The sequence below is a fragment of the Chinchilla lanigera genome, unplaced genomic scaffold (genome assembly GCF_000276665.1).
Source record: "Chinchilla lanigera isolate Chin_1 unplaced genomic scaffold, ChiLan1.0 scaffold00036, whole genome shotgun sequence".
Classification (NCBI taxonomy): Eukaryota; Metazoa; Chordata; class Mammalia; order Rodentia; family Chinchillidae; genus Chinchilla; species Chinchilla lanigera.
This window is the reverse complement of record NW_004955437.1, coordinates 21,111,039-21,135,302: the sequence shown is the minus strand read 5'-3', so window position 1 is coordinate 21,135,302 and position 24,264 is coordinate 21,111,039. Positions and strand designations below refer to the sequence as shown.

Sequence of the window (24,264 nt, the reverse complement as noted above, 5' to 3'; positions counted from 1 at the left end):
TAAATTGCCTATGGTAGATAGTTTATCACTACTATAGAGGCTTCCCAAAGAAATGTCTGTTCCTTAGAGATGTCTTCGATGTGTAGCTGGTTCTTGGCCTTTGTGCTATCCCAAGGTCCTACCTTCCCAATTTATTAGGAATGAGTAGTTGCCATCTATTTGGCTCAGCACCCAGTCCTTTGGTACTGGACTATGGTGATGGTTATGACCACAAACAATCACATTACAAGGGAGAACAACTGATTACAACAGGTATGACACCATGACTAAAGTAGTACAAATAGCAGTAACAGTGGCATCAAGCACAGACTAGAAACTGACACACTGTGGTAACTATTAATTTGATGCCTTTAGCCATAAGGGCAAAATCTAGTTATATAACAAAATGCATCATAAACCAGGAATTTGTATGCAATGAGTTTCCCCTTAGCTGAATGATTTTACCTTGGTGGGGGGATTTAAGAGGAATGGGGGACAAAGCAGAGAGGTACATGAAAAGAAATACAGTAGAAGCAAGGCTGGAGGACAAAGGATGATCACCCAAGCTTTGAGAAACTGAAGAGGACAGGAGAGAAAGAGTAAAGGAGAAAGCAAAATAATGTTGAAGTGAATTAGGAAGACTACAGATAGTGTTCATTTGCTTGAAAATATCAAAAATTAAGGAAAGAAAGTTGAGGGAATACAGAGCAAAGGAGATCAAAACAAACAATAAAAAGAGAGAGGAAAAGACAGCCAGAGAGAAAAAGAAAATGAAACAAAGAGAAAATAATAATAATAAAGTTCCCCTGGTGTCCACCATTCTATGATGTGTTCAAGTCAGAGCACAGATCTGTGCTGCGTAACCCCACCAAGCCTGCAGTAGGATTAATGCTGGATGCAGGGCTGATCTTGGCCTCTGGTTGTGAGGGTCTGGGGCCAGAGTTCAGCCAGTAAATTTCCGGGTGTGCCTTGGTGGCTTGCCTCCTCCTTAACCTTGTCTGTGCATCTCTCTCCCAGTTGCTGTGGCGCCCTCAGACAGAGACAGCCTGAGGCTGCCACCAGTCCCGTGTACAGTTGGCTCCTCTCAGTCCTTGCACAGCCTCCTCTGTTCCACTTTACTGTGGATGATTTCATATGTTCTGGGAACTATAAAATATCTGACTAGTTCATGTGCCCAGATACCCCCAAAATGGTCTACAGCCATTGTGTTGATTTTTTGTGTGCACAGTAAAATACATATAACATAAAATCAACTTGTGTAACTATTTCAAAGTGTCTAATTCAGTAGCATTAAGTACTTTTACAATGTCATGCAGCCATCATCATTATCTAATCCAGAAGGTTTCTTTTAATCATCTCAGTAGAAGCCTCATGTCATTTAGTAGTCACACCCCTCTTCCAGGTCCTGGCAACCTCTAATCTACATTCTGTCTCTATGGACCTGCCTATTCTGAACATCCCATATAAATGGAGTCCTACAATGCATGGCCTGTGTCTGCCTTCCTTTGCTTAACATAGTATTTTTTAAGTTCATCCACACTGTAGCAGACATCTGTACTTCTCTCCTGTAGGACTGACTCTCCACTGCATTTATCCATCTGTTGATGGGGGTTTGGCTCATTTCCGCCTCTGGCTCCCACGCGTAGAGCTGCTGTGATCATTTTGCCCAGGTGTCTGTGTGGTAACTTTCTGACAGGTGCATCCAGCTTCAGAGTCTGTTTGCACCACACAATCCCATCAGTATGCTCACTGTACTCATGGTCTGCATCAAGCGCTGCACTAAAGCCAGGGCCTCGGAGATCCCTGAAACCCACTGCTGTCCCTAGGTGCATAAGCGCAGCACAGAGAGGGAGCCACAGCCTCTGCTGTGTGGAGGGGGCCCATGTGGACCCTGGTCATGAACATACAGGAAGGAAACAGCAGCCAGATGTGATGCCAAACCCACAGGCTGTGCACAGGGGTCTGCTCTGTCCCTGTACAGACCAGAGAGGCTACCTTGAAGTTAAGGCAGGGACTGTCATGATCAGACAAGGTTGTTAGAAAAGCAAGCGGGGGGCTTCTCGTCAAGAAAGAGCATGAGTCACTACTTTAGATCTGCACATACCATCCCCTGTATATGCAACAATAGGTAAGATTTCCTTTTTTAAATGTTAAGACAGCTATACTCAACTGTAAGATAAGCATAGTTGTGGATGGAAATTGAAAAACTGTAGGCAGCAGCGATAGGCAAAGAAAGTCACAGGGCCAAGCCACCTTAGTTCTCGCTTGGTAATGGACCAGAGTTGCTTCTTGCTTAGAAGGGACCAGAGCCAGGCTAAGAGCCACTGCTCAGAGTGAGGGGCTGGATGAAACTCACACAGCCTTTCAGGACGCCAAAGCTCTGACCACCACTCAGGACTGTGGTTTTCATAAAATCTGCCTTCCTAAGATAGAAGAAGGGAACAGAGAACTCCTTACCCAAGTCCAGGCCCACTTAGCCTCAATGTCTAGATGGACCACATCACCAGTCATGAGAAATCAGCCATGTCAGGCTGCACCTGGACCAGGACTCTAGGGAGGCTCCCAGCAAACAGCCTGACAGTTGAGGTGTGAGAAGTAAGAGCCTGCATGGAGTGAGAGGCTCTGACACACTTCTAAACAGAGCCTCCGAGGCAGAAAATAGAAGGTAGAGATGCAGTAGTTAAGAAGATCATAGCTGAGAATTTTCCTGAATTAAACATGAGTCCTCAGGTTGAAAATATCTGGCATAACTACATGAAAATAAATTCAAAGCCTGGCCCATCAGAGTGAAGATTCAGAAGCTCAAAGACCATGAGAAACCCAAAAGGGAACTGGGAGAGGGGAAAGGTGGGTCATAAAAGTAATGACAATCTAGGGCCAGACCATGGCTCAGTGGTAGAGTGCTTGCCTACCACGCATGAGGCCCTGGATTCCATGCCCAAAAACACACACAAAAAAAGGGAGAGGGGGACCCTCTAATGACAGCCAACACACACACACACACACACAAAAAAAGGGAGAGGGGGACCCTCTAATGACAGCCAACTCATCAGCAACCAAATTTAGTTGGAAACAGAAGAAAAATGATTATGTTCTAACTGCTGATCATCTACAAAGTACCCTCAAGCCAAAATTCCATGTTTCTGTTGTCATTCAAGAGTGAAGGTGAAAGACACCTAATTCCAGACGTGCAAAAGCTAAGAGGCAAGGAACAGGAAGTGACGCAAAGGGAAAGAGGGGGCTGCAGAAAACAGCGAGGAACGAAGAAGCCGGCACAAATGCCTTAGGTCTAAATCTCCGCAGCCTGGGCCTGTAAGGGGTAGCACCCTGGGAGGAAGAAAAAGGGAAACAGTTCCTGAGGCTCTCACATAGTATTTCATTTCATTTCATTCTAAAAACACCCTCAGTTCTAAGATATGCCCTTATTGTACGTGCCACTAAGAAAGACTGAATTTCCAAAATGAGGTTGACATGCAGTTCAAGAGCAAAACAGGAACCCAGGGCAGCAAGGACTTATCTTGACCTTGTTATGGGATGGCAGAGAAGGCATAAAAACCTTGTTACTGAATTTGAAGCACAAGCCAGTATCTCTACAGATTTGCAGATGAATCCAACTCTGCCAAGGCCTCAGGGGTGGAGAAGTTAGTGGGGCATGACTTCCATTTGTTAGTATCTCCAGGTGACGTAGGAGGAAGCACAAGATTTTTTCTGGAAGAGCTCAGCTTTATTCCAACCTGGCAGCAATTGTAAAATATCTCCTAGTGTCAAAGATAGTGAAGTAAAATCAATAAAAAGATATTACATGGGCTGGGGATGTACCTCAGTGGTCGGGTACTGCCTAGCATGAGCAAGGCCCTGGGTTCTATCCCCAGCACTGAAGGAAAAAAATATATATTAAAAGTGATTTTTTTTAAAAGTGCACCTTAGCATAGGTAAAGTAGACCAACTCCAGGGCAGGCTGTCCTGATGCAGGAGGTGCAGTGGGGGTGGATCAGGAAGATATGTCAGGAGCAATACCAGAGAGAGGCAGTGATGGCCGCGCGGTCTGAAGGGAAAGCTAAAGGCGGATCTCAGGTTTGCAGATGGAGCAGCGGGGTGGAAAGTCAAACTCAGTGAATGTTGGAGTTCCTGTCCTTCCAGATGCTGCTCTGGGAACCAGGGAAGCATCAGGGAACACAGTAAGCACCTCCTCAAAGATGTTCTCTGGGTCAGAGCCAGTTCATGTTAAGCACCTATAACAGGATTAGGCTGGTGGCACCAGGTATGGATGTGAACGTCCCTAACACTCCTTCAAGAACTTTACAAGCTGGTATGGGACCAGTGTGACATAGTGCATCACCCTCATGATTCCATTTAGAGCCCATCCAAATAACTTAGAGTCATCTCCCATCTCAAGCTCCCTAACTTAATCACATCTGCAAGACCTCTTTGGGCATCCACAGGTCCCACAGATTAGGACTCAGGAAGTGGCGTTTGAGGCAGGCCACTCCTCAACCTGCCACAGCACCAGACATGATACTGCTGTGCTCCTTTGACTAAGAATCAGTGAGTCAATTCCTGACCCAGGATCCAGTGGGATCCCCAGAGCACACATAAGTGACATGCAGTCTGTCCCAGCAACATGACACGCTTTCACCCAGAGCTTGTGCCGCTGTCCACTACAGCCCAGCAGCTCCCACTCCTTGGTAAATGGTCTGCATGGACGCGGGGAATGTTGTCAGCCCACCTTCCTGTCACATCCTGGCCCCCGTGAGTGCAACAGGCAGAGAAGGGGGCTCAACCTCCCATTCCCACCCCTATCCTACTCAGGTTTGAGGTAAGACTTGGGAAATGACCTGCAGCCTCTCTCGCCCATGTCCTAGCCGCTGTCAGCCAATCCAGTGGACTTGCCGCTAAATTTGTCATCCACTGTCACATCCCCCAGTGGGGCTCTGACAAATGTGAAGAACAGCTTGAAGAGACCATCAAAAACTGCCTATCAGCAGCTGAGGACAAGAAGCTGAAGTCTGTCGCCTTCCCACCCTTCCCCAGCGGCAGGTAAAACGAGCTCCTCCCAATGGGTTCTTTCAGCCTTGTCCCTGGGAACCAGCCATTCCGACTTGCTCACCCTCACTCTGCCCAGCCAAGGGCTACCAAGCGTGGGCGACAGAGTAAGCACCCCAGTTTCCCACCTTCCAGCCCACAGAGAGTACTCCCCCGCCATCCATGGTGGCTGCTCTCCATAGCTGGGACCAGCTCCACTGCCTCCTTTATGTCAGCATTCCAAAGAAGAGGCACCACAGGCAGAGGCAAGGTAGGCTGGTAATGTCTGAGAGCCTGCTGGGTTCAAAGCCCTCACACACACACACACACACACACACACACACACACATGCACACACCAGCTGGCCGTCTAGGGCGCATCAGAAACCAGGCTCAGAGGCCTTGTTCCTCCAAGTGTGGTCCATGGACCAGCAGTAGCAACATGGCTTGGTCAGAGTGCATCCCCGCAGCATCCTCCCCAAGACCTTCTGCTTTAGAATCCACAGGGGGACAGTAGCACCAGGAGGCACCAGCTTGAGGAACACACCCAGCGTGGTGACAGGCTGCCTGCAGACTTACTTAGGAGGGGCTGGCTCTGTAGCACAGCTCTGATCCTGAGAAGGCTAAGAGAGGGCTTAAAGGCCGGTCCTGCTGGAATCATCTCCCCACAGCAAGCAGTGCTGGCTCCCTCCACAGCCCAGGCCCAGACGCACAGTGGGACAGTCTCCATAGGTGGGAGCCCAAGTTTGTACCCCATACAGGGAAACTCAGAAGAATCTGCCTGAGACAGGCCCGTCCTGGGCTTTCCCCAGCGTCTTACTGGCTGACCCCAAATGGTGCTATGGCTGTGTCCCTGGAGGCTGGTGGACAGCACTGTCAAGGCCCCACCCAGAGCCGCTGCTGAAATTACACTGGCAGGTCTTTGTGAGTTAATGAGAGATACCACATGCATGAAAAGGAATTTTGAAGGCAAATTTGAGCCTACATTTTTGCCCTTATTAAACAATCTAGTTAGCATGTAAAGCAATTTTGAGGAAGCTAAAAAAAAAACACCCTGTATTTGCTTTCCTGGTTTTTGTTTTGTTTTTCTTTTTGTTTTTGCTATACTACGGATTCAACCCACATCCTTCATACTAAGCCCTTTCTGAAATTTTTTTAAGTTCTGAATCACTAAAGTGACCAAGCTGGGGTCAAACTTGCAATCTTCCTGCCTCAGCCTCACAAAGTACAAGTGTTACAGGCCTGCACCACTATGCCCGGCCATCTGTTTGCTTTTTGATGACCAGGTCTTGTGAATCCTGAATTGTTAGGGCTTTTTCAGCCAAATTCTACTTGATTCAGGTAACAGATTCCAATACAGAACACTCCTCACCTGCCCACTCCGACTTTGCTGAAATCAGTGTTTGACCCCACCCCCGCCCCCCGCCTGCTCCTCCCCAGGCTGGCCCCTGGAGAGATGCTACTGGACCAGCCCTACACACACTGAGCCCATACACATCACCCAGTGGGTCTCAGGGACCAAAGTGACATGGACTTTCCTTTTGCTTTGGCACAGAAACTGCTTTCCCAAACAGACAGCAGCCCAGGTGACCCTCAAGGCAATCTCCGCCCACTTTGATGACTCCAGCGTGTCGTCCCTGAAGAACGTGTACTTCCTGCTCTTCGACAGTGAGAGCATCGGCATCTATGTGCAGGAGATGGCCAAGCTCGACACCAAGTAGCCGCGCTCCACAGGGATGGAGGAGCGACATCACGTCACAAGAGTGGGGTTTTATCTTTTAAAAGGAGCGAAGAAGGGTGACAGCAGGGGAGCAGAGGGCAGCTGAGAGGGACATGGGCAGCAGAGGCAGTGAGAGCAGGTCCTGCCCACAGCAGGCGCCCCCTGCGCTTTATCTTCTCCTTACAAAGGGCCTTGGTCCATGCTTAACCAAGTCTCCACCAGGGGTTTTTTCCATGTTTTCTTCCAGTTGTTTTAGAACTTTTTTTAAAAAAAAAATCAGACCTCGTTTTAGATTTATAGCATCGACTTTTACACACACTCAACAGAAAAATCCTTTCAAGATTCTTAAGTCTTTTGTTCCTCCTATCTCCAAAGGAAGAGGGTATGAGGGTGACTTGGGTTCGTGGGCTGCCTGTGTTCCATGGTGGAGAGAAGACGGGAAAGACGTCTCACTGGTGCTTTTCTCTTGTTTCCGTGCCCCCTCCCGCCCCTCCCGCCCCTCCTGGCCCCTATAATATCTGTAACTACTCCTAAATCGTTTTTGCTTCGGGCTTATTTTTGGTTTGGTTTCATTTTGTTTTTTAAAGAAAATGAAAGGAAAAAAAAGATCCAGTGTCTTTCTTATAACATGTTCTTTTCTTGCAAATTTTCTCCTGTTTAGAAAACTAGATCCCAGTGGATAGAAGCTTCTACAATGTTCTAAGTCAGTAGCTCTAGGCCTGTCACTAATGGGCTGAGGTTCCCACCGTGCTACACCAGGTGCTGGCTCAGGCAGCAGGTCCAGCTACAGGGCAAAAGCCTTGGACCAAGCTACCAGTAGGGTCACCGTCTGGGAAAGGCACATGTCTCACTTAGGCCTGGGCAGCAAAGTGAGACATACCCTGGGGCTCTGCCTAAATGGAGATGGACTGAGAACCCCAGAGAGGTGGGATTCTGAAGGACTCTGCTCCAGCACCCAAAGGCCATCATCAAAAACCAGCCAGGAAGAGCAGGACAGTCAGGCCTGAATTCTCTCAGATGAATTCAGCAACCTCTTCTGCCACAAACATTACCGAGGTGGTCCAAAATAGACGCCTCCACTCTGGAAGACCTCTCTATATAGAGGCGTCATTGACACACCTTACCACAGTCAGCGGCACACAGGCTGCCACACGGCTGGGCCTGCAGGCAAGTAACACTGGGGTTGGCCGAGAAACCAGAAGCACAAAACAAAGTCCCTCGGCATCAGCTGGATTTTGTCACTTACAAAGTTACCTGTGCCAGTAACCTGGAAATACGTTTGAACCTCCTGCCGAAGCCTGTCTACTCCCTGAAGGTTGATCGACGCCTACCAGCAGGTCCCACGTCTCTGCTGCCTTTCCTGGAAAATTCCCACAGAGGGACGGCCAGGCTGTGGCCTCAGCCCTGCCAGCTCCAGCAAGCTGTTGGGCTAGCCAGGAGGGAAACTGTATACAGTAACTTTCTTCTTAAAAGTACCCATGGTATATAGTTAGGATCTAAAAATGGAAATAGAGGAAGGTCCGTGAAGACTGGAGAGTGTAGGGGCTGCCAGGGTGTGGGGGCATGCACGTGTAGTCCCTGCTACTCGAAAGGCTAAGTTGGGAGGATCCCAGGAGTTCAAGGCCAAGCTGGGTAACATAGTGAGACCCTGTCTCAAAGAAGTGAGGGGGGGGGGCGGGGAGGCACTAACCATAATCCAGGGAGTTTAAAATGAGGCTTCTGTTAACAAGCTGCTTGTTGCAGGGTGTGGGCTCCCCCACCCCAGTGTGATGGGAAAGGTGCGGAGTGCAGACGTCTCTCCCTGGTGGCCCTATTCAGCTGGCCTCATTTTGCAGGGTGTCCTTCAGCACTCACAGACAGGGTGGCAGCCACCAGCCCCCACTCTCTCCCTACCCTGCGAGCTCCAATCACCACACTGAAGCCACCCAACACACACGCGTGTGCTGCTCATGCAAATCCCCTGGAGCCTGAGTACAGAAGGCTGCCTGTGCCCCTCCCGAGACAGTACAGCTGCAGCCAGACCTTTCAGACCCAGAAAGGATCCTCTAGACATGGTTTTTTACATCTGTCACTCGCTCTCACACTCACTCTCTCATTTTTGGATTTACACAAGTTATATTTCCAGACAGGACATCGCCAACACCTCACTCCAGAGAAAGCAGCTTTGCGCTTCTGCCCTTTGGCACAGGTCAGGTGGGTCCATTTGTCAAAGTCCCTCACCCATGCGCAGCGGTGCCAGACCTCCTGCCCAGCCTCCCTGTCAGGGTGGAGACTGCTTCATGGTTTTCCAGCTTGTGGAGATGAACAGGTCCCTGCTCTTGGCCAGCCGAACCATGAGCCGACCCACATAGAAGCCACTGATCTGGCCCACGCCGTCATTTCTGCCCATGGACAGGAGGAATGTCAGTGCACCTATGGGGCAGAAACACACACATAAAGTGGAATCTTGCTTTAGGTCATGGGTGGGCCTGTGATTCCCAGAGCACAAACCCTTCCCAGACCTGCCAACTCGGAAATATGCATGACTTTTAGGAAGGTGGATGAGTCCCTGGCTGATCCATGCCTTTTCTATGCACGATCTCACTAAGCCACTAAGTTGCCCACGCTGGACTCAAACTTGCAGTCCCCTTACTTCTGCCTCCCTGAGTGCTGGGATTCACGCATGTACCACCATGCCCGGCTCCCTAATTGATTTTTAAAGAACTTCCGGGTGATGTTCCTGTCAGCAGCCTTGAGAACTTGGTATGATGATCAGTCATCTTGTAGCCCAAAAAGAATTTCCCCACTTGTACCCCCAAAGTCTAAAAACCATGACACACCCGAGCCTCCTTACCTGGCTTGTAGATCTTAAGGGGCCTCTGCTTTATAGAGTTGACAATGTTGGCCACAGCGACGTTGGCATGGAGGCCAGCGTGATAGGCCATCTTGGGCTCCTTCACGTCGGCACAGTCGCCAATGGCGTAGATGTTGCTGTAGCCCTCCACCTGGAGGAACTCGTTGACCCTCAGAGCCCCGTCGCTGGCCAGTTTGCTCTCTGTGGGCAAGACGATACCCCAAGCAGGCCCCTGAGTGGCCACACTGGGCCCGCACTGGCCCAGTCACCCACAGGAGGCCATCTTCCCCTTGCATTCCTGCACACAGACCCTTCCTGCGAAGGCAAGCTTATCCCCAGGACAAGCACAGAGCTTGGCCAGTTATAGTGATTGGCAAGTCCTAAATTCCCACTTCATCATAGACTGGAATTTTAAAATAAGCACAGGCCTTTAATACATGATCAACTGCTTTTCTTTTTAAGGGACTCAACAGAACTTATCTTTGAAAATACAAATTAGGATCATTAGGTGCTAAATTCTGGGTTCTCAACCCATTATAAGCTTTTGTTCTCACCCTGGTGCACAGCCAGGACTGGCCTCCTGGGCATGGAATAATCACTTCTGCTGGACACAAGGCAGGAGGTCCCGGCTGGAGAAAGGTACTCAGAAATAAATGACAGAGACCTGGGGATAAAGCAACCACAGAGCCTGGCCACTGAGTCTCCTACTCACACAAAGGCTTAGACATGCATCAGTCCAGCAGGCCTCCACCTACCAGCCGCTGAACAGATAAATGTTGCGTTTTAAGAAATGAGGCCATATTAGAGCCCCTATCCCCTAAATGGTCTTGCAAGCTAAATTAGCCAAATGTTTTTATCTGGATTTGAAGTGACCAGGACACCTGTGAGCAGAAAAAGGCCTGGCCCAGAACGGCCTCCGCATCTACAGAAAAAGGAAAGTACAGAAGCGCAATGGAATCTTTTGTTCCCACCACTTACCACTAGGAGGCAGCCCTAAATTGGTATCCTTTTGGTCTCAGCCCACCTAAACCATTATCACAGCTGTGGAAAGCTCCCAAAGCGGGGACCCCACCCAGAAGTTCAAGTTCAAGGTCACCCTTTAGAAGATACTGAGCTGCCGGGATGAAGGAGAAAGGCAGGGGGTGCTGATTTGGGAGGAAAAGGCTACAGGCATCGCAAAGGAGTGCTGGGGAGTGAGAGGTGGCCTGGGGACACAGGTGATGCCTGGGCCACCTGCTTACCGAAAGCACTGTGGTAGGCAGAGCTGTTGATCTTGATGCCAATGCAGGGAATCACCAAGTTGGTGGCCACCTCGGTGCCCTTGTCCGTCTGCACTTTGATGTAGTCCCGATACTCGTTAAGAGGCAGCTCCTCCAGGTTGCTCACCCGCTCACCTATCAGAGGGTCCATGAACAGAGGAAGGCTGGCACAGGCTCCTCCTCAGTCCCCTCTACTGCCCAAGAGGCACAGTGTGGATGTCCGGGCCCAAAGGACCCAGCTGGAGGAAAATTCCAAGAGCTGGCTGTAGGGAAACGAGGCTGAGCTTCCAAGAAGTTCTAGAGAGCTGATCAACAGAAGATGCCAGCATATGTCCCTGAGTGACAGCCACTCCCTTGTCTGCACAGGAGGTCACCCCCCAGAGCACCACCCACAAAGGGGAGGCAGGGAAAGGCAGAAGCTGACTTCCTGTCCTCATGCCCTGACGGTAAGGCGCTAGCAGTCCTCCATGACCAGTTACCACAGGAGGCTGTGACAGCCGTGAGGGACTGTCATAACAGACACCCCCAGGCCCCAATCTCTTCTCTACAAACATACAGAGGCTGAGGCCCAGCATAGTAAAGTGTGGGCGTCACACCACCGGACAAAAGGTACGCTCCCCACCCTCAAAATACAAACCAACAAGCTTACTCCCTCTACCACAGAGAGCAAAATAAGGCAACTCCTTCAGATGCACTTAAAAAAAAAATCATTCAACAAATAGGCATCTACTATCTTCCCTGTGCCCGAAGCAACAGCCAGGGCACTGCTGCCTCCATGGCCTGGGCCTCCAGCTGGACAAGGTTCACATGAGCTCTGATGCTCAAAACCATTTCGGGTCCTCCCTGATGAACCCCGGATACGGTGGCAAAGAAGTGGGTGAGGTCACACGTACTCAGCAGCAGATGCACGCCCTTCCGGAGGAGGATCTCTTTTACTTCCTGCCGCACACAGGGCAGGAGCTCCTTATCGGCCAGGGCTACTTGGGAGTGAATGAGAGTGACCTAGGGACAAAACAACCACAGGACAACCCTTGAGTATGCGGCTCACAGGAACACCCACCTCCTCCCCCACCTCCACTTTGCTGCACGAGAAACAGCCAGAGAAGTAATCTGCACAGCACTAGAACCAATTAGTGAGAAGCGAAGCTCAAACCACATCGCCTAGTCTACATCTCTTTCAGTACCACCTTGATGCCCCGGGGCTAGCTGGACTGCCACCCATGGTCCCAGTGGGCCACAACCCACACCTCACCCAGGCCAAGTTGGCAAGGATTTTCAAGCATCGTTGGGTGCTTATAATTAGTTAATTTGTATACATACTATAGGCATTCCCACGGTCAATACTATAGCTGGTGCTAAAAGCAGCATGGGGCCGGGGATATAGCTGAGCAGCACAGCGCCTGCCTGGCAGCATAAGGTCCTGAGTTCGATTCCCAGTACCAAAACAAATTTTAAAACTGAAAAAATAAGAGCAGTACGTCTGGGTCTGCTTGCTGCCTAGGTCAGCACAGGGCAGGGGGAGCGGGGAGTGCTGCACAGCCTGTGACCATGTCCAAAGCCTGGCTTTGAACCAGACGACCTGGGTTGACATCCCATATCTGCAGCTCACACAGCTCCCAAAGACTCACTAAAATGGGCATAAAAGTCCCCCTCTAGAATTTTGTGATGAATGAAAAAATATATATGAAAGAGTTAACTCAGGACATATTAATTCCTCAATAAAGAATAGCAGCTATATTACTCTAATCTTCCTATTAAGTATAGGCATACAGATACTATATTTTTATTTGAACTTGTTGACTAGTTCTGACCTCTGTGATATAATAAGAATTATAAATATATAGATATTCAAATATACATATAAATATATAGGTCTATATAAATATATTTTTAAAAATATATATCTTGTTCCTGACACAGAGCTTCTAAAACACTTGTAGACAGGGGTGCTGGCTATATCTTTTGTTCTAATATTTGGTTCCCGATCCAAAGCATCTAATACCTTTGTAATTTCCTGATTGATAGGGGCATCTGACATAAGAGTTCCTGAGTCCTTGGCATTTCTGGGGTCATAGGAGCATCTTGGGTTCTAATGAGGCTACTCTTGGTTGGCTCCTGGACGGGGCCTGGCCGCCAGGATGGGAATTTGGAACCTTCAGTCCCATCCCTACCCCCGGGGATTTAGCTCAGCGGCAAAAGCGCCTGCCTGGCAAGAGCAAGGTCGTGAGTTCGGTTCCCGGTACCGGAGAAAAACAAAAAACAAAAAACAGAAAACCCATCCCTACCCCCAACCTCCAGGAAAGGGAGAGGAGCTGGAGACCGAGTTCACAACCCACCAGGTCTACACGGTGAAGCCTCCCAAACTCCATACAGGGAATTGGCTGGTGTGGGAACAAACCCCACACATTCGTCACAGAAGTGTTGAGGACGAGCACAGAGAATAAGGAGGTTTTCCCCACACAACTCTTATAAAGCAAAATGAATAACCTGCAACTGTATTAATCACTCGTAATTTCCAACAATCTGTCAGAGAACAGTCATATAATTCCATCAGTCATCATTAAGTTTCTCTTTCAGAACCAACCTGCCTTTCCCTACAGAAAAAAGAGCCATGCGCAGGCTCCAGGGGCTGTCAGAAGGCTGCCTGCATCTACAGCAGTCATCCCAAAGTGGGTAGGCGAGGGGCTGCCCCCCCACTGCCACTGGCATGGGCCACAATGTGCTGTCCAGGGCAGGGGGCCAAGAAGCAACTGACAGTGTGCTTGGCCAAACCGGCTGCCAGCAAGAAGAGATCATCAAACTCTAGGTTTTATCAGAAAGCCTGAATCCCTAAGGCACACAACAAGTCATCTTTGTAAGGACTCTCCCTGGGCTTCACCTTCCCTGCTGGACCAGACGGCAGAATCCCTCCTGGTTGGGGACACAGTCGCAGTGGCGCTGGGAGGTCAGGAGCCATAGGATCCTGGCTGTCAGGGGAAACTTCCTGCAGAAGTTTCATGCTTCAGCACAAGATGGGAAACAGACTCAGCTGAAGTGAGCGGAACGCCAGCCTCCCAGGCCCCGGGAAAATTCCTAATATTCATAAGGTAAAGCGGAAAGCCTAGGCGGCGGGCAGCCTCACCCCTTTCTCTGGGTAGTCTGTTTTGATCTCGGCCGCCATCTCCACTCCGGCGGAGCCTCCTCCCACCACCACGACGAACTCTGAGCGCTGGACCTGCGGACGAAGAGATCGTGAAACACCTCCAGGCCTCTCACTGCCTGGTGGTCGCGCCCCTATGGACTCCTTGGCCAAAGAAGTGGGGAGCACTCTTTCCATACAGGGGGTCCTCCTGCCCACCCCGCAGGACTGCTGTGAAACTCACTGAGATCGGGAGCTGAATCTGCTCTACCAACCCACAGAGACCTCAGGAAGAATGAGTGGGTACCACCAAGCAGGTCTCCAGGCTCCTCCCAGGAAATCTCTTCCCAGAAACTCTCCAAGTTCCCAGCTTCCTCTACCACGCTGAATCCCTCACCACGCGCTCCCTGCCCAGCCTGCTGTCATCTTGTTTTTTTTTCTGGTACCAGGAATCGAACTCTCGACCTTGTGCTTGCCAGGCAGGCACTATGCCACTGAGCTAAATCCCCAGCCCTCCTGCTGTCGTCTTAACTGTCCCTGCTCAAGGCCCATCAGCAGCAGCTCACCTGTGTCACCATGTCTTCATAGGCCTGGATGGAGGCCTGCTGGCAGCAAACCTTATTAAACTTGCCAGGGAAGGGCCCGGTGCTGCCAGTGGCCAGGATGAGATGTGAGAAAGGCAGGGCCTGTGGGGGACCAGGGAGAGAGGCGAGGGTAAGACAGGGCAGGAGCCCAGGAGCACTGGCTAGAGGAGGCCCCTGGGCACCAAGGAAGCAGCCCTGTTGGGAGGCAGGAAATCACACACAAGCAGGGCCAAAGGACAGCACTTGATCCCTAATTTTACACCTGCCTGGAAAAGCCTGGGCCGCAGAGCCAGCCTCCATGGGACATGGGGAGGTCAGCAAGCACCAGGAAACTGCTGTGGAGAGTGAAATGGGAAACAAGCAGGACGTGCGCGTCCACTGTGGATGAGCTCAGACTCTCCTGGACATTTCAGAAGAAACTCTTTCCTCCACCCACTGCAAAAGCGGGCTGTGGAGGAGGATGGGAGGAAGAAAGGGAGACAGCAGAAGTCTTGTTTGGAACCTAAATGCCGAACAGTGACAAAACAGCGGGAAGGGGACCAGTGAGTCTAGGCCGCCCAGACCCCTCCTCCCCCATGGAGCCCAGAGATGCCCTGGTGGCCCTAAGGTTCTGAGAAGCCTGGGTCAAAATGACAGGACCAGGAGGCACACGGTAGTCTTTCCAACCAGGAGATTCCCTGGCCCTGAAATGAGTTCAGGGATGACCAATTAGTTCACACAAAAGCACTCGCTCCTTAAGGGCAGGACTTGTCTCCATTTTTTTGTTTTGTTTTGTTTTTGTTTTTTGAGATAGGGTCTTGCTGTCAGGCTGGCCTCACAATCACAGCAACCTGCCTGCCTCAGGCTTCTGAGTGCTGGTATTACAGATATGCACCACCATGTCCAGCTTTGTCTCTATTCTTGATTGCCTTTAGTTTTAACAACTGAGCAGGGGGTTGAGCAGCCCACGAGCTATGTGGGCTGGGGCCACACATGGATGGGGCTCCAGTCCTTGCAGTGACCTCGGCGTGCTATACACCGGGCAAGGCCACAAAGATAGGTGAAAGAGACCTCTGCGCACCAAGCTCCCAAGGCAGGGGGTGTGGCTTCCTGCCTGTGCCTCCTCAAATGACCGGGGCTGGGCCTCACTTGGGACACTGGCTTGCAGGGCACAGGCTCTGGGCTGGAACTGCCTAGGTTCAGATCCCGGTTTCATCTCTTATCAGCTACAGGACCTTAGGCAAGCCTATAATAAGCCTTTAACCTGTCTGAAATGAGGGTTACTACCTACCTGGTGAGACTTACAAACAGGCTTAGGACAGTGCCTGGCATAAAGGAAAGACTCGCAAAGTAACCGCCACTGTGTCTTGCAGCTGCTGTGGTTAAGCCTTCATCTATGATGCAGCTCCCACCTGTCCAGCACCGCGCGGACCTGGGCATCACGGATGGCTCTCTCGACCGTTAGGGGCTCTGGTCAGGTGGACGCTGCCATGCTTACCTCGCCACCCTGCAGCAGCACCGTCTGATTCTTCAGGTCTATCCCGACCACCTGGCCTTGCCGGAAGTTGTCCTTGAAGGTCATAGAATATGAAATGAAAGTCTTTTTGGCGAACCCTGAGGAATAAAAAGGAAGAAGGCACAGTGTAGATTTGAGCTAAATCTTTCCTGAGCTGTCTACCAATAGGGCACCCCTCCAGAGCTGGGCCAGCATGTGCACCTAGAAACCCACTGCCCCTAAAGTGCCCAGCTCGCCTGGGTCCTTGGAAAAGCCCAAGCTTTCACTTCAGGACCTCATTATGGTAGCTCCTTAAGACCAAGGGCTGTGAGATTCTCCAAACTGTGTGTGTGTGTGTGTGTGTGTGTGTGTGTGTGTGTGTGTGAGAGAGAGAGAGAGAGAGAGAGAGAGAGAGAGAGACTAGCGAGTGAACCACACTAATCCCCAGCAACAACCCTTTTCTTATAGTTTATTTGGAGATAGGTTCTCACTAAATCACTAAATTGCCCACTTTAGGCTCAAATTATGATCCTCCTGCCTCAGCCTCCCTGAGTGCTGGGATGATAAACAGGTGCCACCACACCCAGGTAGGAATCCACCTAAGTGGAGAAAATCATGTCCCACAGTGATGAAAGACCATGTTAAGAAGGCAGCCCAGGAAAAGAACACATTACCATTCTCCACAGAGGCCCGGAGGGCGGCCACGTTGTGGTGGAAGGAGTCCTTCATGTCCACCAGCGTGAAGGGGATGTTCAGCGCCTGCAGCTGGCTGGCAGCTGCAATGCCACCGAAGCCCCCGCCCACGACCACCACATGCAGAGCTCCTGTGTCCACAGAGACCTGGGACCCCATCTCGAACCAGGCGCCGCTGGGCTGGGAGAAGAGACCACAGTGAAGTCGGGGGGCAGGGAGGACAGGGTGCCCCCGGTAGAGAGGCTTCACCTCTCAGGCCATGAACTGGCCTTTTGAAAAGAGCTAAATCTTTCATTAGTGAAATCCCCATTTTGTGACATCTGAATTAAATTCAAAAGGTTTCTCCTACGTCCACCCCCGCTCGCCCCCCACTCCCTTCTCCAGAGGCAGCTGCTGCTACCAGGATTGTGCGAACTCTTCTGGAAACATCCTACACACCTGTGGTCATGACGGCTATTTCTGCACGTGTTAAACTGACTGTTCAGCCAGCCGCAGGGCTGCGCACCTATGATCCCAGCTACTGGGGAGGCTGAGAAGGAAGACTGCAAATGTGAGGCCAGCCTGGGCAACCTATGAGGCTTTGTCTCAAAATAAAAAACATAAAGTACTTGGGATATAGCTGAGTGCAAAGTTCAGTTCTCAGCACCCCTCAAAGAAGAAATTAAAATTAAAAACTGCTGTGCACTTTTTTTTTACCCACTATATTTCATCAAAGACTGTGGAGAAAATCAACAATCACTCAACAACATACACATGTTGAGCTCCTACTCTCTGCCATGCTCTTGCTGTGGATCCAGTGGTCAGACAGGTAAGGGCCCTGCCCTCCTAAAGATGGAGTCTACAGAGGAAAGGATGAAGGACGTGGTGCACAAGACATGGGATGCTGAGCAGGTAAGCAACAGGAAGTGGTGGGGGTGCGGGCCAGGCGGGAACAGGGCACAGCCAAGGGAAGAAGGCTCTTCAAGCCTTGCGCTAGGCAAACACGGCAACCAGATTCCTGCGATGTTCACGGGGCACCAGGTTGAGCCCAGACCGGAAGAAGTCCACTAGCAGGGTGACAAGCATCCTGCAGAAGAGGACACTGCTGTGGCTTGAATGCGGGCCCTACAGGGGAAGGGCTGGAAATTTAATTCCCATTGTGACAATGTTGGGACCTGATGGCAGGTGGTTGAGTCACAAAGGTTCCCCTCTGTGCATGATGGATAAATGGCAATTATAAAAGCCCTTGAGGCCACTGGGCATGGTAGCACAAGCCTGTCTGTAATCCCAGCACTCAGGAGGCTGAGGCAGGCGGAGTGAAAGTTCCAGTCCAGCCTGGACAACTTAGCAGTTTAGTGAGATTCTGTCTCAAAAGAAAAAACATCAGTGGGCTGAGGACACAGCTCAATGTTAAGACTCTGGGTTCAATCCCCAGTGCTACAAAAGAAAAAAAATTTACCCAGCCTGTGACATTGTTATAGCAGCACAAATGGATCAAAACAGATGTTGTGCGAATTGAGGCCATGACAGTGAGGTGAGGAGGAGCCTGCAGGTGTCAGGTACCCCCCCACACCTCCCACACCCCTGGCTGCAGCATTCCTAGAACAGCTAGGGGACATGCCCCAAGAGATAGGACAGGAGGAAAGCCCTGCTGGGAGGAATCTTGAAGGACATCTGCCATAACAAAGAGTGGAGCCAGGCATGGTGGTGCACGCCTGTAAAGCCCAGCACTCGGAAGGCTGAGGCAGGAGGATCATTGCAAGTTCAAGGCCAGCCTGGGCTACAAAGTAAGCTCAAGGCCAGCCTAAACTGCATAGCAAAACCCTGTCTCAAAAAAAAAAAAAAAAAAAAAAAGAAAAGAAAAGAGAAAGGGTGGGGGAGAAGCCTAATCAAGCAGGCTCCACAGTAAAGGGTGAGGTGACAGCAAGGGCCTGCCTGGGGACAGACAGGGAGTAGTCCTCTAAGCGGCACACAGGCAGAGGTGGGCAGCCCCAGGCTCCCACTCACCCACAGCCTGATCAATTCCTGGCAAACTGAGAGCAAACCTTAGTTGAGACCCAAGGAGCTAAAGGCACCCTTGGCCCAGAGCCAGCAGCTGAGGCCATTGGAGGCAGAGGAGAGGGCTGGGCTGGGTCACTGGATGCTGAACTGTTGAGCACAGAGGGAAAACCAGCCAAGTTGCCTGGCTCCCTCATTCCATCTGGGAGCTGGCCGACAGGCCCACCTGCACATCCAGAGTTCAGCCCAGGGTGGGTTAGGGCTGTAGCCGGGGGTCTTCCTTCCAGCCCAGCTAACCCCAGAGGATGCATGTGGTGTGGCCTTCAGATAGGTAACAGGCCACAGGCGTGGAAGGAGCCACCCAGCCCAGCCAAGGGACAATCCGATTACAGCTGAGATGCTGGGAGCAGCTGCAAGTTGTTGGGGGACACTGACTAGGGGGACAGGCAACCAAACTTCCTCCTGGCCTGTGCGCCATCACGGGGCGGGGGGAGGCTAGGGAGATGGCAAGGACAGAAACAAAGCTCACCCTGCACAGAGAGCACTCAGACAGGCTCCACAGCCCTGCGGGCTTCAGGGGGCAGGCAGCCAACGGGGGACAAAGGGGTGTCAAGGAGGGAGGAAGAGGAGTCTGTACCTCATGGGGGAGCCTGTGCCAGCCCACCTGGGGCCCTCTTGGGCAGCCCTGTGGCACTGGAACCTTCCATGCTGCCCGGATCATCTGGGTGGCTGGGACATGACCCATTCCCTCTCTGGGCCTTGGTTTACCCTCTGTAACAGGGAAGGACCATAAGGCCTGAACCGCTCTGAGACCCTGAGCTTTCCTCACACACAGAGGGTCCAAGAAATGCTGCCCCAGGAGATGCTTCCTAAAGCTGCCCACACTGCTTAGAGGGGTGGTTTATGGCTAGAACTCCGGGCACTGTTTCCATCAGTGTTCGAATGCCCACTGTCCGACTTCTGCCCTGGGGGAGGAAGGTACAGAGGGGGGGAGGCAGGCCAGGCGTAGGGGACTGGAGAGGATTACAGTTGTTTCTCACTGGCCAGATGCCCCTCCCCCCAGTGCACAGAGGCTTGAGCAGCCCACCTATTTTTGTTTGTTTGTTTGTTTTTTGTTTTTCTTCTGATACTAGGAATCGAACTCAAGACCTTGCACTTGCCAGGCAGGCACTGTGCCGCTGAGCTAAATCCCCAGCCCCCCACCTATTTTACAGATTGACAAACTAAGCCCTTGGCAGGGCTAGTGTCTTGGTTACTTTTTTCTCGCTGCTGGGACAAAATACCTGACGCCCAAAATTAAGGAAGGAAAGGTTTATTTCGCTTACAGTTCGTGGAAGTTTCAGTCCGTACTTGGCAGATTATAAGGCAGAGTGGCCCATGGCAAAGAGCTACAGCTCAGGGTGGCAGAACACAGCTAAGCTGCAAGCACACACCAGGGCAGAATGGGGGAGGAATGTCCTCAAGCACTCTCTTCCTCTCCCTTACATATGCAAACTATCCACCCCAGGGCGGGTGTAGCTCTCACACCCACAATCATTCAACTCTAATAGCCTGCCCCATGGTCCCATGAGGCTTTGGAGGGGACACACAGACATAAACCATAACAGCTAGGACCAGGACAAGTCCCCCAGGGGGCAATGTGACTTTCAGGTTCTCACAAGGGCTGTCCAGAACTGATCCCAAGTACTCATCAGGCTGCCAACTGGGCCAGAAGGAGCCTATCTCCTGGGGGTCAGGACCCAGGAGGGCACAGGGTCCCAGCCAGAGGTAAGACACCCAGAGCTGAGCAGGGCCTGGAACATGGGCAGCAATGAGGCAGGATGGGGCAGCATGTGCCTTACCTGCCTCCTGCAGCACGATCCCTCTATGTCAGGCCCTTCCCTTGGACTGCAAGCCAGTGAGAAGGTCAGGAAAACACCCAAAAAACCCCACTTCCAAAGGGGCTGGGCACAGGTGCCAAGAGAGGATCAGAGCTTGTTGGGGAAGTTGAGGAAGATCACACCAGACCACCCAGTGAGGCTCAAGGAGGACACCCTAGAGCCCTGAATAAAAGTTGAGGGGCAGGAGCCTTCCCAGCAGAGGGGACAGCTTAGGGCAGAGGCCCAGGCAAAAAAAGAAGGGGCAACAGCAGCTAAGACACATGCTGCAGAAAGGTGGGGAGGCCATGAAGCAGGGGACAGAGGCCAGCACAGACATCACAGAGGGCCTGTCACGCCAGAGGGGCTTTAACACCACGTGGGCATGCAGGCCTGCCCCAGGCCCCACATGGGGCTCCTTCCCTGGCGAGAGAAAGCCAGCGTTCCCCAGGCAGGCCTCACAGGCAGTGAGTTGGCCCAAGGATCATCAGCCTGCTGCCCTCAAAGCAGACTCTGGCCTCAGCGACTAGGCACGGCCCATCCCCAGGATGGCAGACTGCTTCCCTGAGTTCCCGGCGGACACCAGGGCAGGGCCTAAAGGTGCATCAGGCCTCTGGAGGCTCTAGGCAAAGGTCAGGGGAGAGACAGCCTGTCACACCCCTGTTGCCTGAGGCCTCTCCTTTCCTGGAGTCCAACTTTCTCTCTCCTCTACTGACCTCTGACACCCTGGCTTGGGGACGTCTGGTGGCCAGCAGCTCTCCAGCACATTTCGCCCTTCAGCAGCAGCCCTTGCCCAACACTCTTGGACACGCCAATTCCCCTTGGCTCTGCCCACGTCAAGTCTTGTCTGGCCCCTAGGACAGCTGGCCTCCACTCTGTTGGGCCAAGACCTACTTTGTCGGATACTTAATCCAAGGACTTAAGCCATGGACCAGCATTTCCAGCCACACCCCCGGCAGGCACTTAGAATGCACGAGTCCAAGGAGTGAACACTGGATTCTGTGTGCTGCCGTGGTGGCAGTGCAAAGCCCACCGAAATCTGTGGGACACTCCATTCGTCCTGGGAACTCCAACCATGGAAGATTCCTGGATGAGCTAGTATACACACCCATACAACGGAGCTGTCTGCAGTTACTCATTTTCATTCTTGTTTGTTTTCTTGGGTTTTTTTCCCTGCTACTTATTTTTAAAGGGTGAATGGCATTTTTACGTGAAAAAGTCAGGCAACAGAAACACGTAGAACAGGCAGTGAGGCCCATGCAATTTGGTTCATATACACACTTGTGTGCCGACGCCGGCAGGCAGGCATCTGCCGCGCTCTCACCAATAGGTGTGGGGTTTCTCCCTGTTTTAGAAAAAAGTCCGGCAACTTTCTCCATCACTCATCAGACAGACCTCTGCTCTGAACCAAAATGTTAGTAACAATTACTGAAGAGATGGGCTTTTTAATCTTTCTCGAACTTTTTCATTTCATTTAAATAGTTTTTAAACATGTATGTACCATTTTTACAGAAATAATAAAGCTTTTAAAATGAGGTAGACTTATCACCATCTAATTTTTTAAGCAAGACAAAAATGATGATCAAAAATACGGTGAATGGTTTTTTGGGGTTTGGGCTGTGGTTTTTTTTGGAGACAGGGTCTCACTATGCAGTTCAAGATTACCTTAAACTTACTACATAGCCCAGGCTGACCTCGAACTCAATGATCCTTCTGCTTCAGCCTCCTGAGTGCTGGGATTACAAGCATGTGCCACCACACCTGGTCAAATTTTTTTTAAATGTATTACAGAAGCCAGGCGTGGTGGCACACACCTGTAATGCCAGCACTCAGGAGGCTAAGGCAGGAGGATCAACACGAGTTTGAGACCAGCCTGGGTTACACAGCCAGACCCTGTCAAGAAAAGCAACAAAAAAAGGTTTTATAGTGATAGACACACTGCCATTAATCCCACTCAAAGTACTTCCCCTACTTCAATCACACACTTCCCACCAGTTTTGCCACTTTCTGTAGCAGTTCTGGAAGTCTGGAGACATGGAACTGCTGAGTCATATCATAACTTCTGGTTTCACTTTTTTTTTTTTTTTTGAGACAAGATCTCACTATGTAGTTCAGGCTGGTCCTGAACTAACTCTGCAGCCCAGGGTGGCCTCAAACTCACAGTGATACTCCTGCCTCAGCCTCCTGAGTGCTGGATTACAGATGTGCAACCTATGCCCACTAGTTTGAACAGGGGACAGTCCCGTTTGGAGCCCCAGGAAAGGGCAACTCTGGGGTGGACAGGCCCATTCGGGGGTCATACACACATTCCTGTACCGAAACCTAGGTCCACCCTCCTAGGAGCTGGTCACTTTGTGGTCCCTATAACACTGCTATGTCTGCCAACATGTGCACCTGGATCCTGGCTTCATTTATTGCTCCACCAAAGACCCAGCTGGCCCTGGAGTGCACCCAGTTGCCCAGCTCTATCACTTAAGGGCTGGGTAGTCCTAGGCAACGCCCCACCCTGGCTGGACCTTGGTGTCCTCCTCGATGAAATGGAGGTGTGCGGTTCACTGATCACATGGGGCACCCTTGGAAGAAATCCTCCCTGGATACTGGAGCAGTCTTGGGGGTGGGTGTGTAGCAACAGTCCCCTGCATACAGGCTAAAGGAGCAATCTGTCCCGGGCACACAGGTGCAAACTTTGGAAACCTGTAAGTCCCTTCTCGATCTATGTCTAACCCTCGGCCCTGAGCCTGTTCTCCTGCAGGTCTTTCAGCTCCCAAGCCACCTTGCTGCTCCCCAGCCTCTCCATAAATCCCAGGGTCACAGAGGCTCTGGCTGGACAGAAAGGCCAGGTTAACCTACCACCCACGAAAGCAGTTGCAGGTCAAGTTCAGGAGTCCCCCCACAGCTCAGAGTGCCGGTCTTTGTCCCAAGGGCCTCCCTCCCAGGGGCTGTCACTTTCCTCCAGAGGCGGAGGTTTTGCCCTTGCCCTCAGACACCGGCCTCAGTCGGTCCTCCCAGGATCGAGACCACACGGCCCCGTGACCCCAGCTTCCTAGTTGTTCCTGGCCCGGGTCCATCTTTCTTGGAAAGACTTAGCAGGGATTTAGGGGAGCGCTGAGGGCGGAGCTGCTCTGCCATGGGCAGGTAAGAAACCTCCCTGTTGTGTTTGGGGGAGGTGGGGAGCTGCAGGCCTGAAACGCGTATGGTAGCCAACAGCCCTGTCCTCCCAAAGCCGCGACTGCGTCGTCCAGACCTCCCCACGCGTCCCGGGATCTGCTCGCTCCTCTTGGGGTCCCGTCCAGCCCCAGACGCTAAGGGCCCGCATTGCCCGCGACGCGATCTCACCTCCTGCCGCCTCCGCGCTCTGGTCTCCCTCGGAGCCGCTCCGAGCCGCAGGCGTCTTCCGGCGCCAGTCCTCCGGGCGCAGGGTGGACTGGGCGGGCCCGCGCCCGCACCCCCAGACCACGCCTCGCGGCCCCCGCGGCCCCTGCGGCCCCTGCGGCCACGCCACGCCCCCGGGCCACGCCCTCCTGGGGGTCGGCCCAGCGACCTTGACTGGGAGCCTGGAGGCAGGCAAACTTTGCAACGAAAGGCCTCTCTGGTCGGCTGGTGCTCCACGATCCTGCCCTTCCTGAACCCGCAAGGCGTGGCTTGGTTTTGGGAAACACCTGTTCTTACGTTTTTATTTTTTTAGTACATGTCTATAGTACATAATGATTACACCTCGTGGCAGGTGGTAGTGTGCATAACAGCACATTT

The 24,264-nt window shown here is 51.7% G+C and overlaps 2 protein-coding genes across 3 annotated transcripts in view; one reads left to right on the top strand and one right to left on the bottom strand.

Moving 5' to 3' along the window:
* The window catches only part of LOC102017503 (core histone macro-H2A.2), a 59,728-nt gene extending 51,006 nt beyond the window's left edge, over window positions 1-8,722 (top strand). Inside the window, exons 8-9 of the mRNA XM_005390070.2 lie at window positions 4,842-5,016; window positions 6,556-8,722. Of these exons, the coding sequence (XP_005390127.1) occupies window positions 4,842-5,016; window positions 6,556-6,721 (341 nt within the window). The 3' untranslated portion in view covers window positions 6,722-8,722. The remainder of the gene's footprint in view (window positions 1-4,841; window positions 5,017-6,555) is intronic.
* Window positions 8,723-8,815: 93 nt separating this feature from the next.
* On the bottom strand, window positions 8,816-24,005 carry Aifm2 (apoptosis-inducing factor, mitochondrion-associated, 2). 2 transcript variants are annotated; one of them, XM_005390069.2, is made up of 10 exons: window positions 17,433-17,775; window positions 17,120-17,210; window positions 16,663-16,861; window positions 15,992-16,107; window positions 14,497-14,616; window positions 13,934-14,026; window positions 11,706-11,814; window positions 10,795-10,947; window positions 9,554-9,754; window positions 8,816-9,132 (listed from the first exon to the last, which is right to left on the bottom strand). In XM_005390069.2, the coding sequence occupies exons 3-10, from the start codon at window positions 16,838-16,840 to the stop codon at window positions 8,981-8,983; spliced, it is 1,122 nt and encodes a 373-aa protein (XP_005390126.1). In that variant the 5' UTR covers window positions 16,841-16,861; window positions 17,120-17,210; window positions 17,433-17,775; the 3' UTR covers window positions 8,816-8,980. The 2 variants fall into 2 exon arrangements, with proteins under 2 accessions (XP_005390126.1, XP_005390125.1); XM_005390068.2 differs by lacking the exons at window positions 17,120-17,210; window positions 17,433-17,775 and adding an exon at window positions 23,851-24,005.
* Between the last annotated feature and the right edge of the window lie 259 nt (window positions 24,006-24,264).